The sequence below is a fragment of the Hypanus sabinus genome, chromosome 6 (assembly GCF_030144855.1).
Source record: "Hypanus sabinus isolate sHypSab1 chromosome 6, sHypSab1.hap1, whole genome shotgun sequence".
Taxonomy (NCBI): Eukaryota; Metazoa; Chordata; class Chondrichthyes; order Myliobatiformes; family Dasyatidae; genus Hypanus; species Hypanus sabinus.
In genome coordinates, this window is record NC_082711.1 from 66148706 (window position 1) to 66170341 (window position 21636).

General features: G+C 39.0%; 1 protein-coding gene across 1 annotated transcript in view; it reads right to left on the reverse strand.

Moving 5' to 3' along the window:
* Positions 1 to 18489, reverse strand: part of kcnh8 (potassium voltage-gated channel, subfamily H (eag-related), member 8) — a 439093-nt gene extending 420604 nt beyond the window's left edge. The window contains exon 1 of the mRNA XM_059972346.1: positions 17451 to 18489. Coding sequence (XP_059828329.1) covers positions 17451 to 17526 — 76 coding nt within the window. The 5' untranslated portion in view covers positions 17527 to 18489. The remainder of the gene's footprint in view (positions 1 to 17450) is intronic.
* Positions 18490 to 21636: the final 3147 nt, after the last annotated feature.

A 21636-nucleotide genomic window follows, 5' to 3' on the forward strand; every position in this document is an offset into this window, starting at 1 on the left:
CACCAGATCAGGAAATACCCTTCGGCCACTACAAGCTCCTACAAACGATTGAGAATATTATTGAAACCTAATCCAAATAAGGATACAAACACGTCACTAGATGAACTTTATATTTCACCAGTTGATCCAAAATTAATCAGACCCATTCTGCATGTGTTATATTGTTTTATTCTGTTGCCTTCTCACCTTCACATGGACATTATTATGATCACATCAAAATGTTCTGAGTGGGAGCTTCACAGAATTGTTGAGCAGTGAAGATAATTTATCTGTTTCTCTTTGACTAAGGTATTTCAACACCTGACATTTTATTGAAATAAAGTGGTGGCAAGGGGGCAAAGAAAAAGGGACTGCATCACCAGATGAATTTTGTGCGTCCTGTTCCAAATTTCAGTTTAATTGAAATCAGGTGATTAAGGACCAAGTCAATACGTGAATTTAAGGTACAGGTTAGTCATTATCTAATTGAACAGTGGGATAAACTTCAGGGGCTGAAAGAACAGCTTTTCTTACAGTGTTCTTACCTACCACCGACAGCTAATGTAAAATCATTTTGCAGTGCTGTTCCAAGACAAATTTCTATTGCTTCAGGTGTGGTCTAGTCATTCCTTGAAAAACCTACATCCAAGTGCTTTAGATATATATTTAAATATTCCAGTTCTATATTCTTGCATTGTTCTAGCTTTTAATTAATTGCTATAACTCATATTCCAGCCAATGGAAATTAAGTATTGCCCATCATTCCCAGTTCTAATGCAATGCTCCATGTAAGGAGATGTGGTCCATTATTCTTATTCAAAAAAAAGCAAAGCAGAATAATCAGTGCTGAGTTTATGATACTTTTCACCTCCCAATCACATAAGCTGTCTTCATAATTTTAGTTATCATTGAATGAATATTTGACATGTATATATTTGATTATAGCATCCAGGCTATGAATGTGGATTAAAAACACAAGGAATTCCAAGCACCAACTCCAGAGGGATTTAATTCAGATGTATTCAGTCACATGTGTACATTCTCATTCTATTTTTGACTCACTTTCATCCATTACTGAGTTCGACACTGGAGTTTTTTTTAGCTTTTGGTTTAAAAAATGCAATATGCCATGAAGCTTTGTCAGAAAACATTTTGATCGTCCATAAAAATTGTTTCATTATTTACACATATCTGTAGCCATCAAAAGGTCAGTAAAATACTATCTAGTCAGATTTCTTTGAAATCTAGATCTATAAAAGCCATTTCCAATTATCTGGTAAAATAAGTTTTTATTTGTATAATTATTCTTTTATAGAATGTTGACATGGCAAAATAATTATTTATTGTCCTTCCCCAATTCCTCTACTGAGGAAGGAATTAGGAGACAAGCACCTTAATTTTGACTTTGTATTAGATTCTATAAATTTACAGTGCCTTTTTTGGTGCCATAGTACTTCACCAGTAATTGGGTAAATCAGAATTGTATTGTTTGTAATGAAGACAGTTCTTCCCTCATTCTTTACACAAAGACTCAACAGCTTGCCTTGTGATTCACAAATCTTCCTTGTTTATCCTTCATCATCTTGCAACATATGTGTTACTTGACTGATGGGGTTCAAATTATTTTCATTTTTCAAGCAATTTCATAATTGCTCTTTTTAGGTTATTAGAGGAGCTACAAATTTAAAGTAAATTGTTGACATGCGATGATCACTATGAAAACCAACACTGTGCCATTCTGGTTGTTATTTGAAGGTGATGAGCCACACTGCAGGCTTTGTGATTAAGGTGATTTCACTGTTCTGTTGTGTAGAGAGGTTAACAATTTTGAACCAGCAATAATGAAGAAATAATGACATAATTTTACATCATAGTTTTGTACATCTTTGAGAGGAACATGAAAGTAGTAGAATTTTCCTGTTCCTAATACTTCAGTCATCCCAGGAGAACAAAACTGTATATTTAAGTGCCAAAAAACTCATGGCAATTTTCCATAATTTACTTCATCATTAGAGTACATCAATTGTGGAGGGATGGATATTTTTGTTAGTGGATGAAGTCACAAAAAGGCTAGGCATATTGCTGTGTCTGCGATGATGTTGCTGAAACACCCATCTAAACAAGCAGCTGTTATGCAAAGATTCCTTGAAGACAGTGAAAGCATATGGTGGCAATATGAAGCTGATAGGATGAAAGAGCTCCAATTAGCAGGATAATATTTATGCATTTCTTAGGAACACAGAGTATTCTGGTTAATTGCGACACATTGGAACCAATAGATTCTGGCCCAATTAGCAAAAGTTTCATGGAAATAGTTCAAAAGGTATATAAAAAAAGACATACTGTGGAACAAATTATATATTTAAATGAAATACAGAACAAATTAGAATGCTACCAATACTACCACAATACTATAAAACTGCATTAGATCCTAATGTTATTGACGGAGGAACTTATCTAGTGTATGCTGCCATGTTCTTTTGATTGACTGTAATGAACAAAATCAGTACACTCAGTGCAGATAATGGACTTCCTTCATGCAATGCTTTTGGCGGTTACATACTCCAATTCTTTCTTTTCATTTTAACATTTAAAATGATTGCCAATACCTTTAAATTCTTCATAGTCCCTAACTCGTTGGAGTAGTGAAATAGTTTCATTTTGACTCCCAGTTGTTTCTGGCATTTCTAAGCCCGAATACTTGAAATCACAGTGAGCAAAACAGTTACGGATTATCTTGGTACTTATTTCTCATCAAGTATCAGTGACAAAAATCATTGTATTTTAAATACACACTCAACTGACACTATTTAGAAACTATTTGCACTAAGCAGTATCTAATGGTCACACAAGTACATGTGGCTAACACCAGTTAAAAACTATTTGTCAACAATCTACTGCCCCAATTAGGCAGCATAAGGTCCTGAATAAACAACTGGAATCCAGGCTATTTTCATGATTAGTTTTTTGTTCTTTAAGAGTTGTCCCAAATAAGTACCTGCCTCACTTAACCAATGGCCCAAGTAAACAGAATCCATTGTACTTACAAATTATGCATAGATGTCTACAATGTAGCTAACTTGACATGTACAGCTAATTGTGCAGAACAGTGAAATATTGTTAATAGCCATAGCTATTTAAACTGAGTGAATGAACCGATCTGTACTAGTGGGAACATCTGCTGTTGTAGCAACTCGTTCTAATTATAGTTTATTGTTTTCAGTATTTAGCATATACAGGTCCTCCCCAGGTTATGAATGCCCAACACGGACAATTTGTACATATAAATAAGCACTTGGGAGGACAGTAGGATGAATCTACCAGTAGCTGCCGTGTATCAAGCAGCCTCTGCTGTGTGGGAATGATGTAGTTCTATGTCCCTTTTCTCCCCCTCCCTGCTCTCCCCAGAGCCGCAACAGTTTGGGCATGGGTTGAGCTGAGGGGAGGTTGGAGTGCTGAGCAGACTCCATGCACTCTCATTCTCATGACTCCTGCTCACTCACTGAGTCAGTGAGGCCAGCTGGTGGCCGCTCTACCCATGCCTACTGGTTCTCTCATCGCAGAGATTGCAAGCTTGTAGTTCGATCTTGCACATTCACCAGGCAGTCATATGAAAAACACACAAATATAAACACACAGGAGAATAGGAACAGGAATATGTCACTTGACCCCTCAATCCTGCCTTGACATTCAATATGATTATGGCTGATGGATGCTAGTCTCCATACCTCTTCTGTGCCAGCTCCCCATGAATACTTGAAAACATGAGAAATTAAGGATTATACATCTGAAGATATAGCTGAAATCACCCTCAGGGCAGGGAATTCCAGAGCTTTTCTGCCATCTGAGTAAGGTTCCATTTACCTCAGTTTTAAATGTATGTATGGCATCCGTTAGTCTAGCAAGACCTTATCGACCTTATTGAAACATAAGTCCTCTCCAGGGTGCAGGCCTGGGGAAGGTTGTATGGAAGACCGGCAGTTGCCCATGCAGTGAGTCTCCCCTCTCCACACCACCGATGCTGTCCAAAGGAAGGGCAAGGGCTGATACAGCTTGACACCAGTGTCATTGCAGGAGTTGCCAGAGTGAGATTGAAGACAACATCGGACCCTTAGGGACTCCAGCTCCGGATTTGTCCTCAGGGTTTACTCCCGAAGCCTTTCCCATGAGTGGGTATGCCCGCAAGGCAGCGGAGGTTTGAAGTCAGAGTTTTCCCTCTCTTAGAGGGACTGTCTCCTCAGGCTGACGAGCTCCATCTACCCAATTTAAATGACTGGTCCTTATTTTGTGGCCATGCTCCGTTGTTCATGGCTGTTGTTCTACTGGAAATCTATCATCTCCCTTATCAAGCCTCCTTAGGATCTTATATGTTTCAATAAGGTCACCCTTATTCTTCTAAACATATGAACCCGAACAGATTGGTCTCTGTTGGTAGGAAAACCAAGTTGCTTAGGAATGGTTATCTACACTCAATGAATTAAGTGATCTGGAAGAGTAAGCTATATATTGGGCCACAATATTACAGATTGCAATTCTAGGTCTGTTGCTGCTCATAGTTACAGCATTTCATTGATAACTGGTAGATGAGGACTTAGTATTTGCTACTTCGCCAGTGGTCATATCATATGACACAATGGAGGATATTCCCTCTGATGCAGTATGTGCTGCCCACTCATAATGGGAAGATTGTTCAGTCAAGCTCAGTAAAGCTATTCATGTGCAGGTTCTCCACTGCAAGTATAGCCTGTTGGCTATGGTCTTCAGGAATACGTTTAGTCAAATCTGGCACCAGCAAACATAATTTAGTGATAAAAATTAAAAATTGTTCATCCAAACGAAATTTTATTCCTGCAATATCCTTGAAGTTTCCACAAAGTGATGTTCAGCATGGTAGAGAAGTGAATCTAGGTGTCAACCTAAGTCCTTCTCCACATTTGATCAGAAGGCGATAGATTTTAATAGGAATGGGTTCAATTTTAAGGATTCCAAAGTTCTTCCTGCAGCATTTTTTTTTAAGTGAGATGCCCAGAGATGATAACCCAAGAACGTAAAAAAAAATTGACAGTTGGTTATAATTCTCTGAACATAATCTGTTAGACTACTCATCGACTTATCTGAGGAACCATCTTCCCACCTTTGGTGTCAGTCCCAGATATTCATTGACTGCCTTCATTGAATTCTGAATTGATACCCATGCTGCAATCAATCAGAGCACATTTTTGTTATTCTTTGCTGGGTTTGACACAGTCATTGGAGTCATACAGTATCTGGGACAAACTAGGTAAGTGCAACAGCTTTCCTTTCTTAACAGACAAAGGAAATGGTTCTTAAACTATTGATTCAAGGTTTCACTTATTTTAGTTTCTTTTAAATTGTTTTTCTTATATATACACATGCAGTGGCCACTTTATTAGGTAACTCCTGTACCTAACAGAGTATATTTTCATAATCTTTTGATACTGTAGCCCATCCACTTCAAGGTTCAATTTGTCGTGCATTCAGAGATGCTCTTCTGTACACCCCTTTTGTAACGCGGTGTGTTTTGAGTTACTGTCACCTTCTTGTCAGCTTGAACCAGACTGGCCATTCTCCTCTGACCTTTGATATTAATAAGGAGTTTTTGTCCATAGAATTTCTGCTCACCAGATGTATTTTTTTGTTTTTGGAAATATTCTCTGCAAACTCTACCACCACGGATCATTCCACAGTCAAAGTCACTTAGATTACATTTCTTCCCCATTCTGAAGTTTGGTCTGAACAATAAATGAACCACCTGACCATGTCTGAATGTTTTTACGTATTCAGTTGCTGCTACGTGATTTGCCGATAAAATATTTGCATTAATGAGCACCTAATAAAGTGGTACCTGAATAATAACATTTCAAGCTACAAAGCATTGTTTATTTTTCACTTCCTAAACCTATCCAAGCAAATATGGAGTTAAAGCTAAACTTAGTAACAGTAACCATGAACAACTGGATTGTTAAAAATAAAACAACCCACCAACTAGCTAACTATTTAAGCCACCTTGGTTCCTAAAATTAGGAACGGACAGTAAATACCAAGGAATAAATAAATTAAAAATGGTTAATCTCAACCTTCACCAGTTTGAGAATCATATGGCAGAATGTTAGTGGAAGCGTTGGTTAACTATAGCAATAATCTTCCATTAATTAGTTTACTTTTAGCATTATATAAGATCAGGGAACCTATAGAGACAAAACCTTTAAAAGTCATTGATCCAAATGTGCCTTTCCTTCCTAGGCAGGCCATATAGACTCTATGTCTCAAACTGTTGGGAGACTAACCCAAACATTTTTGATCAGAATTTTATATTCTATTTGAATGAATTAATGCTTCATGGGCATTCATTAGCTTTTTTAATTAAGTCTAATGAAAAGACTAAATAAACATACTAAAGTAACTTCTTTTTCGGATTAGCTTTGACTTTACCATAGACCTAACCCTAAAGCCTACTCTTCAAAGATTAGGTCTTTTTCTATAGACCCACTCTCCTAGGCAAGATTAAACACTTTATCATGGTGACTGAAGCACTAATCACAACAGCATTGAATTTTACAACCTTTCACTATATTAGTAAGGCTCTTTAGATACAATTTCTGATAGTTCATTGAGTTTGTCTCCTCTTCTTTCTAAGGTTTTTATACTTTTCCCCCCTTATATCCTATTGACACCACTGAACAGCTAACCTTTAATTGGATTGTATCATTGGATGAACATTCAACTTGCCTTTTCAGTTTACTTTATTACTCAATGTTTCCCATTCCAAAATCATCACTCAAATTTCACCAGAACCTCTTCACATCTGCTGTAACTCGAATGTGAATAGATTTCTGTTCAATATAAGAAATAAAAGCATAAATAAGAAATTCAGCCCCCCTGTATTTGCACCACCATTCATTAAGACCATTTAATTACTGATTGTTTAGCACAGTCGGACTTTTCTGCACTTACCTCATATTACTCAATCCTCAATTTCTAAAAATCTGTCAGTCTCATATTTTAAATATAATCAGTGACAGAGCTTCCAATGACATCTTAAGTATTCCAAAAAGATTCTTCACTTTTGGAGTGAAGAAATTTCTTCTTATTCTTTCCTGAATGGTTGATCCTTTATTTTGAGATTGCAATCCATTTTTAGTTACTCCAGCTGGAGGAAGTATCCATTTTGCATCTATCTTGTCAAACTCCGTAGAAATTGTAAACATTTCAAAGAGATTACCCTTTTTTTTACCCCTACAGACTACATATCTAGTTTGCTTGAACTCTCCTTTTATGACAAACATGCCAACCAAGGAATCAGTGGTGGACAATCAGTGCACTCCCTCCATTGGAAGTAAATTCTTCCTCAGGTAAAGAGAATAGGCACATAAACAATCTTCTACATGAAGTTTCTCCATCGTCCTCTATAAATGGTACAAGAGGTATCCTTCGTGTATCCAATTCTTCCTGCAAATAGGGTCAACATACTCTTTCCGATCCCAATTACCTGCATAACTGAAGGCGGGGCAAAGTCAGGATGGTGCTAAACGGCAACTGCTTTGCTTGCATTTCCAAAAACAGCTCTATTTCTATCTTTGATATTTCTTTTATTGCCTTTTCAAGGGTCTTTTGAAGACCCTGACCTGGAGTTAAACTCTCATTTTGTAAGAATGGAACCCGCTCTCAGGGCCTCATGACCAGCCACTTTTTGATATCCCAAGGACACGGCCCGGAAGGCAAATGCACCTTCAGGGTTCCGGATTTTTGTGGCTCTGGCAATGTGCTGATTCTAGAAGCGTTGCGGGAGAACACAGAACATCGGGAGCAGCGGATCGGTTGCCGAGGGTAGTGTGATCGGAGAGCTGCGCCTTTTTGGTGCCGACTCTCTGGACGCAGAGGTCAGGAAAAGCGATGCAACAGAGTTGTTTCTTATGTCTCCCCTCTCGCTGTCAAACCTCTTTTTCCCTTATTAGGGAGAAAGAGAGCCTGTGGTATGTCGAATTACCGGGTGAATGAATAGTTTTTGGGGTACTGCAAGTCAGTGTCTTTTATTGAAGCTTTGCTGCTCGGTGGAGGGTGCTGATGCTTTTCTGCTGGTGCAGGATTGGTGGGGTGGGGGGGGGTCATTGCTTTGCTGCTTCTTGTGCATAGGAGGGGGAGCTGGGGGGGGCTCTGACGCTCTAACGTTTTAACTGTCATTCATTCTTTGGGGCACTCCTCTGTTTCCATGGATGTTTGCAAAGAAGAAGAATTTCAGGATGTATATTGTATACATCTCTCTGACATTAAATGTACTTATTGAAAATTATTGACATTTTTTGCCCTACCCTTGGGAGGAACTCAGTCTGTCAGCAAACATATGTAGAGGGAAATAGACAGTCAATATTTTGGGTCCTTAGGACTGTAACAAAAAGAGGGCAGAAAGCAGTATGAATGGTTGGGGGAGATGGAGGAGCAAGAACTGCTGGATAAAAGATAGACAGGTGGCAATGATGTGTGAAGCAAGGATAGACATAGGGCTGAAGAAGAGTATAGTGCGGGGGTCGGCAACCTGCGGCTCCCGAGCCATTTGTGGCTCTTTCACCTCTGTGCTGCGGCTCCCTGTGGCTTTGGGAAATAATTGGTCAGTATTTAATTAAAATGTATTTTATGTTAGTTTGTTAGCTTTTGAAATGTAATTATGGTGATCTTGTACAACCTAAGTGTAGCGACACATTTCCTGCCACATCCGAAACGGCTCACAATTAGCCAGCATTCCGGCTAAGGGAGATAGCCTACGGGGGTTTGTGAGTACGCGTCTTTTGCAGCATCTGCGTCCATGGGGGCTGGGTTGAGGGAGGCTTAAAAGCAAGGCTGTTTAGTTCGAATAAAGCTATCTTTGACTGCAGTTTACTGACACCGCTACAACGTGTTTTTATCGCTGGCTGTCCAGACAGAAGGTGCTGAAACGCTTTGTCGCGTGTCTGGAAGAAGTGAAAACTTTCCTGGGCAGCAAAGGGCTCACCTTTCCTGAGCTGGAACAGCCAGAGTGGCTGGAAAAGCTACACTTCATGGTAGACATGACAGCGCACCTGAACACGCTGAACACAGCTCTTCAGGGGAAAGGACGTACAGCCCTGCACATGTTGGAGGATGTTTTGGCATTCGAGCGCAAGTTGACAGTGCTTGCCAGAGATTTACAGAAAGGCACTTTGTCTCACTTCCCCAATTTGAGAGAGTTCAAACAAGGTCACGACATGATAATTTCGGAGTATTTACATTCTGCAATCATCGCAATGCAAACATCGTTTGGGAAACGCTTCTGTGAGTTCAGAGAGGAAAAAAACACATTATCCTTCCCAGTCACTCCCTTAAGCATCGATCCTTCCCTACTGAATACGACTGCATTGGCAGGTGTGATTCAACCTGATCTTGAGATGGAACTGGCCGACATAGCCGACAAAGACATATGGGTGTCCAAGTTTAGACGCTTGACAGCAGACCTTGAAGATGTTGCCCGTCAGAAGGCCGTTCTTGCTCAGAAACACAAATGGAGTGATATTGAAAACCTCACAGATGACAGCTTGCGATCCTGTGTAAAGATGAAGGTGACATCATACAGCCCTGATGTGCAGACGCTGTGCGCTGAGGTCCAGGAGCAGAAATCCCATTAACCAAGTATGATAAATATTTTAATTGCCTATTATTTTATTTATATTCATATTTTTTCATTGTTCAGTGAAATAGTCCTTTCATTTTTCAGGATGACAGCTGGCTGACGTTATTTTTGGTTTGCTGCTGGCGGAAAATTTAAGTTCGGCGTTTTTCATAAATACAAGAAGGACTCAAATAGACATTGAATATTTTACTTAAAAGTAACTTTCAACCCAACGTCTTTTTTTCGGAGTTCAAAATGTTTTTGTTGCATGCAGAAATGTAATTTCGTTTTCTCTGCAGGAGTTCATCAATTTCATAAATGCAACACATTATAGTTTGTTTATACATAGCATAAAGGCAAAAAAAACGTTGTATGCAGTGTTATTTCATTTTAAATGTCAAACGGGTTTTGCGGCTCCCAGTGTTTTCTTTTCTGTGGGAAACGGGTCCAAGTGGCTCTTTCAGTGGTAAAGGTTGCTGACCCCTGGTATAGTGGATCATCTATATAAAGGATAAAGGAATAAAGTAGATACCATTATCTACTCCACTAGTTAAATCTTCAAAGAGTTCCAATAAATGTATCAATCTTTGTTGCTTCTACGCTAACATTTACATCTTTTTTACATACATGCACAGCTATATGTTTCTGCGCTGTGGTTTCCCAACCATTGATATCTAATTAACTGGTCCAAAACTCCCATTTTATTTCCCTTCCAGGGTTACATATTCTCACAAATTTATTGAAGACCAATGCAACCACTGTTTCCATGGACAGTTCCTTTAAAAAACTTGGAAGCAGATCATTTGTTCTTATGGACCTATTGCCTTTCAGTCCCATTACTTTTGAACTCATCTTAAAATTATAACTCTGGATACTTCAAGAAATTGATTATAGATTTTAAAAAATTAATTTATGAGGCATTCTTCAGTATTTCAACACCGTCCAAACACAACAAACTAGATAACTAGATATATTACTGTATGATTATATAACACACTCTGAAACATTTCCAACCAAGCTATTCAAGTACAATGGAAAGTTGCTCAAGTATATACTGTTCACACAATCCAGTAAATTGTGAACAAGAATTGACTAATCAGTCTACTCTAAATCATTAGCAAAGTCATGGAAGCTTATCGTCAACATTGCTATTAATGTGTACATAGAAACTAGAACCATAGAACAGGTCATTTGTCTTATCATGTTGTGTTGATCTTCATGACAACTTATTATAAATGCCCTCCTCCTGTGTACCATCCATATCCTTCCATTCCTTTCATATTCATCAGCTTGTCATATTCACAAGCCCCTTAAATTCTACCAAACTGCCTGCTTCCACTACTACCCCAGTAACCCATTCCAAACATCGATCATTCTCTGTGTAAAAACTTGCCCCTCCTGTCGTTACTAAACTTTCCCATTCTATCCTTAAAAGCTTGTCCTCTGGTGCTTGACCTACCCTATGGGAAAGATCTTAGCTGTCCACCTTAGCTTTGCCTCTCATGATTTTAAAAACCTATTAGTTCTCCCCTCAATCCCTAATGCTCTAGGGGACAGGTGTGCTAGATGGCATGCACAAAAATTTTGTTGACTCGTGCCATGCATTGCTGCCCCTTGATTCAAAAAGATAAACAACAATTATCTCAAAGGTTCATCTTATATCAAAGTATGCATGCAGAATACAACTCTGATTTGTCTTCTTCAGATAGCCATAAAATACAGAAAACTAGTGAATAATTTTTTTACAACCTGAGAGCACAGAGATGTTTTCACAGGAAATTTACGAGCTGGTTTGGCAACGGCTAAATGGTTGTGAAAACACATGTCATTAGATGATACATATGTTTTGAAATCCTTAAAGACCTAATGTGCACATCAGTTTTTGGATAGTAAATGGTTTAACCAGTTGGCACTGGCTTTTTTCTGCTCTTATTTTTACTTCCGTCCTTCGTAAGTGAAATCTGGGTATTCAGTTATAAGAGCCATAATTATTGTTACTAATTTATTAATCAAGGATCATCTCTGCTCAAAATTACCATGGCTTGCAGGAGAAATTTTAAGGCTGTCACCAATTTGGATACATGCTCTCAAAATGGTTCACCATCCCCACTCTAGGAAAAACAACCCAAGACTGACCAATCATTTCTTATCACTCATATCCTCTAATCTAAGCAGTATCCTGGTAAGTGCCTTCCATGTTCTCTCCACAACCTTCCTATAAAGGGGTGACCAGAAATGTGCACAATACTCCAAGTGCAGCCTGACTAAACTTTTATATATCTGCAGCATAACTTCCTTACTCTTCTATTCAAAACCCCTTGTGATGAAGGCCATCAAGTTATATATCTCTTTACCACCTTTTCCACTACTGTAGTCACTTCCGTGAACTATGGACTTGGATCCCAAGATCCCTCTCTACCTCAGCATTATTAGGGGGTCTTCCACTGATCATACAATTTACCCTTTCTTTTGACCTCCCAAATTGCAAAATTTCACATCTGGCCAGATAAAACTCCATTTGCCACTTCACTCTTTGATAGACCTTTACAATCTTGGTTCATCTGCAAACTAGCTAATGCATCTATCTGCATTTTCATCTAAATCATTGATATATATCACAACAAAGGTTCCAGCAAGGATTCTTGCAGAACACAGGTCATGGGCCTCCAGCCAGAATAACAGCCTTCCAATCTAATCTTTGTCATCTAAGCACAAGCCAGTTCTGAATGCACACTTTATCTACTGAGTCAATGTATCATGAGGAACTTTTTCATATACCTCACTAAAGTCCATGTAGGTAGTGTTCTCCTCATCAAGCTCCTTTGTCACCTCCTCTAAAACTCAATCAAGTTTGTAAAGTATGATTCACTTTGCACAATACCATACTGACAGTCCCCAAGCAGGCCATGCCTGTCCCAATTCATATGAATCCAATCCTCAGTATTCTCTCCAATAGCTTCCCCACTTCTGATGTGAGTCTCACTGGCCAATAATTATCCTTACTCTATTGAACAAAGGCATGCATTTGCCACTCTCCAGTCCTCTGGGACCTTTCCTGTTGTGAGGCAGCGAGGACGCAAAGATCTTTGTCAAAGTCTCAGCAATCTCCTCAATTGTTTCTTTTAAATTTTGTTGAATATATACCATTGAGCCCAGGAAACACCTAGCTTAATGTTTTACTGAAGACTCAACACTATCTCTGCATTAATGCCCCAGCATATTAGCATTTCCCATTCTACCTTCACTATCCTCCAGTTCCTTTTCCTCAGTAAATAGCAACAGAAAGTTCTCCTTTAGTACCTCAGCCATTTTCTCTGACTTCAGGCACAAATTCCCTCTTTTATCCACGAGTGGACCTAACTTCATCTTAGTAACTCTCTTTTTCTTAATAAAAGTACACAATGCATTGGGATTCTCTTTGATCTTGCTCCCCAAGGACATTTGATGGCTCTTTTGCCTTCCTAATTGCCTGCTTGAGCACTTTCTTGCTATCTTTATATTCTAAATGAACCCTGTCAGATCTTCGCTTTCTAAACATTATTAATGCTTCTTTTCCTTCATAACTAAATTTAGGACCTCTCAGGTCAACCAAGGTTTCCTTACCTTATCATTCTTCTCCTCACTCCTTCCTGGTACATGCTGATCCTGAACTCTCATCAGCAGCTCTTTAAACAACTGCCACAAATCCAACAGCAACTGCTCCCACTCAATGTCCCTTAGCTCCTGTCTTATCCTGTAACACTGGATAGCAACCTTTTTCAAAAGCTTTGCTTCCTCAGAAACATTTTTGTGTATGATAGACCGCTTGAAGCTCAACACAAATATAAGGTCAGACTACTTTTATCACTTAGGAATTTGGAGAAACAAGAAATGAACTTTTTTTGAATATAATGCATTTAATTACATAATGGTGCTGATGCTTTGCAATAGTTCAACCAAACTAAAAATGTCTTGTTGAAGATTTTCATTTGTACTCAGTGTCTGAGGCTTCACATTTAAGTGTCCAACAAGAATCAACCAGCTCTGATGGATTCCAGTTGCCCTGATACCATTTCTTCTTGACCGCAATGTTCTGATGAAAGCTTTCGACATGCTCGTCACTGAGAGCGCCAAGATTTGCAGGGATTAAGTCTGAATGGGAATGCAGAAAATGAATCTTTAAGAGACATGTTGCACTTCATGGTTTTGTATGTTTAAAGCATGTTGTCAACCAGCTGCACGTAGATTGGCGCTCTGTAGTTGCCAAGAAAATTTTCAACATCCTTAAATGCTTTCCATGTAATTTTCTCCAATCGCATTAGAAGGTCTTTGAATTGCCTGTCCTTGATGACCTGTTTGATTTGTGGACTAACAAAAATGCCTTCCTTAATCTTGGCATCAGTTATTATATCTTGAATTATGAATTGAATTAACAATTTTTTAAAATGGTGCATGATAGGGAAGTTTCATAATAATTTTCATGGTCAGCAGCCCTAAATGCATAGGATACACCCAAAAGTATTCATGAAGCAAAGTCTTTGTCATCCAACAATGAGTTGTGGTCACTATTCCCAAAATGTTCGTCCACTATTGGTTTTTTCGCCTGACAAGCCTCTTTCCCAAAACCAGTTCCAGTATGTTTCCTCCTCTAGTTGGTCTCTCCACATATTGTTTCAAGATGCACTGAAGAAATCACACTCCAGTTAAGCCTCTGATATTAAGGAAATATCAATCAATACAGCGGAAGTTAAAATTCCTCACTATGACACTAATAAATTGATGCCGATGTAAGTTTGGATATTATCAGAACCAGTCAGTTTTAGACATCATCAAGCCTTGCTACAAGCTTGGATGAAAAACTCCAGAGGTGCGTAAACACTGATTGCCCTTGACATCCAGGCAGCATTTGATTTAGGGTGGCATCAAGACACCCAGGTAAAGCTGAAGTCAGTGGACATCCAGGGGCAATCACTGGCTGGATTCTCACCTCATACAATGATGATAACTGTGAATAAAGGAAGTCAATAATTCTATTTATAACTCATCACTGCAGGAGTTTCTTAGCCATTTTCCCAGATCCAACCAACTTTAGTTGTTTCACCAATAACCTTCCTTCCATCATAACATTGGAAGCAGGGATGTTTGTAGATAATTGCAAATGTTCAATCCTCTATGCAGCTGCTCAGGACATAAATTTGCATTTAGGTATAGACTAATGTTGGGCAAGTGAAACCTTTCGATATTGCAACTATATGCCATTGATACGCAATTGCATCATCATTGCCAAGTCACTTATTGTGAGTTCAACAGCCTGATTACAAATGACCAAAATAATAAACCTACCTAGCCACTTAGCACAAACAAGTCTTGGTATTCTGCATTAAGTAATTCACCTCAAAGCCTTTCCATCATCGATATGGCATATCAGACAAATTACTATATGTTTTACTATGTTTTAGATGGATGTATTTCTAACAATCTGATAAAGGTTCACTCCATGCAGGACTGTGGTGTCGCTTCTATCACCATAAATGCACCGTATATTCCCTTACCAGGGCTGCATTGTACTGCATTAAAAAGTATACTTTTGTGTTCCAAGACTGCTCTCAAACTATTGACATCTACCATTACAAGGGACAAGGGCAGCAAGCAAACAGAAGCACTACATCTGCAGGTGGACTTCTGAACTGCACACCACCCTCACCTTGCGCTATATTGCCAATCGTCTTCATCCAGCCTCTCTCCTCAGATTTCCCTCCGCATTGTGAGAGGACCTTTATCAGAAAGATTGTAGAGGTTCAACAGCGCGGCTGGCCATCTCTATCTGAAGCAAAATTAGGAGAGGAAAATAGATGCTGGCCTTGCCAGCAGTGTCTAGATTCTGAATTAATCAGTGTACTAAGAAAGCAGTCAATATTTTGGATAGTAATTACACAGAAGTCCTGACTCTGAAATAATTTTAATGCTTGTGGCCTTTAGGTTTCACACATAATAATACTTTACAGCTCTATCTGATATTCTAAGTATTTTAATATATAATGCCTCCCTTTTTAAGAGGTGCTGCTTGTACTGTGTTACAAGTTACATAATGGTATACTAATTGGTATACTAATGGAGTGTTAAAACCACACATTAGCTGGTATTAATCTGTTGTGAAGAGAAAGTAATGGTTAGATTCAGCAGTCCTAGAGTGCAAAATCGACTTGCTATAAATAGGTTCTTCCTGAGACAAGTTAGAACTTTCTCTATGAGAAATATTTTCTTATTGGGAACTGATTCCTCCCTCCAAGCTTTAAAATACTAGCATGAAATTATATAAATATTTTGTAATTGCTTCCACTAATATTGCCAACATATACAAGGTAATTCCCCAACAGGACTATGTGTATGTCATTGCCATATTTATACCAACTTTCCCAAGTGTCCACCTTGGTAGTGTGGTTTGCGACAGAATGGCTTTCTAAACAAACGACAGACTTCTGTTTCATTTCGTTTCTGGAAAGGGGTTATGTGAGATGGCTTTTAAGAAAAAAAACCCTCTGTTAGGTCGATGTACCCGCCAACGCACAAAATGAACTGTCGTGAATACACAGAGTGCAATATCGCGAATGTACAATAAATCTGAACGGTAATTGATTTTCCACATTAAGTTTTGAACACCCACTACTTCGGGGTTAACCTTAAAGATCCAGAGGGACAATTTCGTGAATATCCACAGTAAGTGGAAAACTATCAACGATGACAAATGAAACATCATGCAATAAACCACATGACATATTTTTAATTATTAAAACGCATGAGCAAGCTATGGAACACCAAATTTGTGAGAGATGATTACAGTTTGGTGAAATAATTTCTGGATTATAATTTAGTCCACGTTGCATCTGTCCTTGGTGCTGACATTACTTTTCTATTGCAGGTGGCGGAGCGAAAACTCACAATCCAAGCGACACAACTGAACTTTCCCTGGACTTTTCCAGCTGTTATATTCATTAAACAAAGACCATTATGACAGCATCATAAATTAACCACCTGTATTCAAAGTTTATTTTAAAATACTCGAAGTACGCGATTCAAGGCCAAAACTACAATAGTTGTGCCGAGCAAAAAAAAATCGCAGTTTGAAACAAAGTATTTCACAACAGTCGTGAAAGCATTTAAAATGCTTCGCAGTCACAACGTATCACTAATCGCTTTAAAAGCATTGGTTAATGAAAGCGGAGCCATCAGTATACGAATCCAAAAGAGTTTATAAAGTCCAAAAGAACAAAACGCGCCTTCGGGTCAACAAAATAACACAATCCTAGCCGCAGTCTCGCTGTTTCCTGTGCCCCATTTCGGCTCATTTGTAAGAACTTGAATTCTGTCCTGTCTGATCACCCGAATGAAAGCTTAAGGTACTGCACGAGCTCAGTTGGTGCTCCCGTCTACAAGACCAGGTCTCACGACTGAGGACATCGAATTATCCAAATTCTTTCCAAAAAGTATTATGTAGTTTAATGTTAAATTTAATAAACGATGTACAGTCAGCAAGATGCTACCTCCAACTCCCCATATAGACCCTATAATTAAGAGATTTTTTACATAACGACGCCCTTTCACATTTCCTTTAAAGAAAAACTGGGTTAACCTAGAATGAGAGATAGCCCATCACGTCAGTTCTGATGAAAGAGGACCAAAAGAGAATGACCGAAATACTGAAACCCGTTTCCAAATGCAGATTACTTCATTCTGATCAGCCAGGTAGCAGGAACCTTTGTAAGTCGCTAACCGTCTCTCGCCAGTGCCTGCCCTAACTCCAGTTCCATTCTTACACCGTTAAAACTCTTCGTATTGATGAAGAAAAACTTACGTGTCCCATCAAACCGTGTTGCTATGGTATCCAAGAAGGTGTTTTGTGGCGCTAATAATCCTTTCATAACAGGCATTTTCCCGAAGCTGTGTGAAATTCCCCATCAAAGTTGTGCGGCAGTATTGAATGGCCGGAGCGAGTCAGAGATGGACGGGGGGAAAGCCCAACTCCGACTTGCAGAAAGAGCCTCCCATTCGCAGTGAGAGAGGGAGCGGGAGAGCCGGGTTTGAGGAGGAGACGTGGGGGGGTGGGGGGCAGCGCCTTTCAGTCACGTTGACGCATACAAGAGCTGAAGGTAGGAAGGGGAAGCAGCGACTTTCAGCCACCGAGCGGCAAGAGACCTGCACGGGATCGGGCGTTGCGGGCAGGGGGCAACGCGAGCGAAAGAAACAAGGAGGGATAATAGCACAATTGAGACAAATATTCCGGCAGAATACTAGAGGAGGACATTGAAAATAAAAGGCATATCATTTTCAAGTCTGTTCCGACACCAATAAGATTTAAAAACTTGTCCATATTTAGCAAGAAGCGAGTCATGTGAATGATCTATGTACTGGTTAATAAACTCTTGTCTGATAAATGTATTTTCTCTGATCGTGCAGCACAGGAGAGTTTGGAACAACTAATTTAGTGCTCCGTGTGTATGGAGAAAACCGCAAGTGATTGTGCAGCAAAAGTTGATTCTTGCAGTAACAACGTCGGAGACGTCCTGGGGTCATTAACCTTGTAAAGAGGTGAGAGCTCGAGCCTTCTCATTAATCATGGAAATTTGTTAATTAAACCGCGGAGTATGTAGAGACAAACATTTTCATCAGCTCGAGTATTTGACAAATAAGTTGTTTACTTTATTGATCATTTATTGTGATCCTATCCCCGAGCTGTGATGAAGCTTCGTTTAGACAGTCAGAGATTCTTGCCGTCCGCCATCGGCCCGAACGGTCCATGAACACAACCGCGCTATTCATTTTCACCTTTCACTGTTTATTTTGTAGTTTATAGTGATTTATGCCTTTGCACTGTACTGTCACAAAACAACAAATGTCACACCAACTAAATCAGTGATAATAAATTTGATCCTAAATCTGATTAATGGAAAGTATTAGGACTGCAATTTAATGAAACACAACTAAATCTTTCAGGACCATGTTTGACCCAATGGAGGAACTTATAAAATTGTTCTAAAGTATGTTACTGAAGCATAGCTGTCTCTGAAGGTGTACATCTTGCATAAAAGAGAGCAAGTACCGTTCTATCAAGAAGGACCTCATCTCCTGTTCAGCTTGTATAAATTGGCTCTTTATTTAATAATCTGTTTACTCAACACACCAGTAAAAACAGCAAAAGTTGGGAATTCTGTATAATGTTATGAATAAATGGAAAGGAGAGAATGTGAAGAAAAGCCTGAAGAAGTGATGTGACAACAATATTGGTATCAAGTGCTAGCAAATAGTTCTTTGTTCAAATTTCAAACAAGAGACCTGCACTACCAGAACTGCCTCTATTTTCCGCTTCCATTTTGTCCAGTGGTAAAAAGTAATCATTTTTAATTTCAAATAAATATTACTTTCTGATGTGATTGAATTTATGCAAAAAGTTTCATTCAACATATCACTGTCATCACTAAGCTATTATTTCTAGAAAGTACAGAGGTTGTGGATTCAAGTCCCACTCAAAAGGCACACTGGAGTCAAGACCAATGTGTCACTGTGGAACCAAGCATGTGTTTGGTTATCAGAGACGCTATCTCTGATGTATTAACAAAGGTCCTGGCTGACTTTTCAGGTGGATGTAAAGGATTCCAACGGACTATTCATCAAATATGGAGATAGGGGTTCTCAACCTTTTTTTATGCCATTGACCCTTGCTATTCAGCGATGGGTTATTAGTCCCCAGTATGGGAACCCCTAGAAGAGCCGGTGTACACTCCTAAATGCCCTTGTGAGTAATTATCACTCAGTGAACCTCACTGAAGCTGATTACTTGGTCAGACATTCACTGCTTGAGGGTCATTGCTAGCCAAATGTTAATTTGGCCAATGTATTTCCCACTATATATGAGTGACACCTTAAAAGTATTCCATTGCATAGGAAATTATTTGTGGTGAATTGAGTCCATGTTAACCAATGGCTAATGATCAACCCCTTCTTTCATTGTCATAAGCCTAATTAATTCTCACAAAATGCTGGTGGAACTCTTACTATCTTTCATTTCAGTTAGTCCTGACAAAGGGTCTCGGCCTGAAATGTTGACAGTGCTTCTCCTTATAGATGCTGCCTGGCCCGCTGTGTTCCATTAGCATTTTGTCTGTGTTGCTTGAATTTCCAGCATCTGCAGATTTCCTTGTGTTTGCCTAATTAATTCTGGTGGAGAACCTAAGACACCTTATGTCATACCTACAAAGTTAAATATAAGCATTCACAAATACAGAGAAAATGTTGATTATTTCTGTTCTTTACACATCCATTAAATATTTCACCACCCACTTTTCTGGCTTTTACTCTTAAATTCCTCCGCACATTCCAACTTTGATGGGTTGAATGAGTTTCTAACGGACATTTCCAAATATCCCATTTTTAAAAATTGAGTACCAGCCCCAGAGCAATCAGTTCAGACAAAGCCACTCTACAGTAGTTTTATTCTCCACTCATTGTCTCAGTGAGTACACCATTAGTTCATGCTGCATTGGTTCAGAAGCAGTGTCTTTGCAGGGTTCAAAGGGAACACAAGGTGAGTTATGCCAATCCTTACAATCAGACATACTGCTAAACTTATACTGTTATATTACCAAAGGCTGTGAAGACCATATCTCTCAAACCTGCATGAGATTTGGTAATTAAAGGCTGTCAAACCCCATATCATCTCTTCCAAGTGAAACTTGTAGGATCTCTTTGCTGTAGTGTGCCATTTCATTCACTTATCACCATACAATTGAAGGTCATCAAGTTGAAAGATAGTTCTATTCCTTTCTCCATAGCTGCTGCCTAACCTGTAATACTTTGCAAAATATTTCTGCTTTCACTCCTGGTTTCCAGCAACAGAAGATTTATTTTTGTGCTTCCATTCTTTTTCCAATCTACTGCCATCAGTTTTTCCCTAGTCATGATTTTACTGCTCAAGCCAGCATTTATCTGCTTACTACAACACAGAAGGAAGTTGTTCAACACATTGTGTTCATCCTAAGTCTTGAAAGCACAATCCTATTAGCTGTACTACCCCTTTCTTTATTTCCCTGTATTTCCAAAACTTACTCAATCACACACTCCCATTAGCTCAGTTATTTTTTTGACGAGGGAACTACAAAAATGGGTATTTTACTCCAGCCAATTAACCTACCCATTGATTACCAATATTCCTTATGAGATGATGAGCTCATCAAAATCACCACTCAACCTTCAACCCATTATCGGGACTCTTAGAGATAAAGATTCCTGCTACGTGCGCTTTCTGGAGCACCAAAATTTTCATCGACTGACATCAGTTCCTGAAATCAATCACCAAGGATTAAGTGATAGAACAATTCCAAACTCTTCAGCTAATTGGAAAGATTTAAACAGGATATAGAAGAAATTTTAATAGTGGGAATATTCTAGTAATACATGGAAGTACCACTGTGTGTGCATTTCCACTGCAATAGTGATCTTTGTTGTGATGAAATGATGAGGAGGCTTTGGGAATTTGGAACACAGTGATTGCAATTCCTTGCTCACCAATCTAGACATACTTTCTATTGTCACTGGATTGATATTTGTGTGTGTCAATTATGTGGTTATAATTCCACTCAAGTTTCTTTGCAAATGCACTTACATCCAGGACAGCTCTGCTGAATTAGTAACAGCTGGGAATTTAATTGCTGACCTTCTCCACCTCCGATCCTCCGATGCAGACTGGCTCATGGACCTCTGGTTTCCCTCTCCTGAAATCCTGAAAGGTACCTGAAAGGTACCTTGACCTGGCTGACATTGAGTGAGAGGTTGTTGTTATTACACTACACAGCCAAGTTTTCATCCTCCCTCCTGTATGCTGATTCATCATCACATTTGATTTAACATCAGTGATGTCATCAGCAAACTTGAATAATGCATTGGAGCATGCATAACATTCAAGGCATTCATTGTGAACTATAATTGTCTGTTTCAGTCTGTTATTTTATAAAGAACTGCTTTTTTTGTAAAATTTCTGTGAGAAG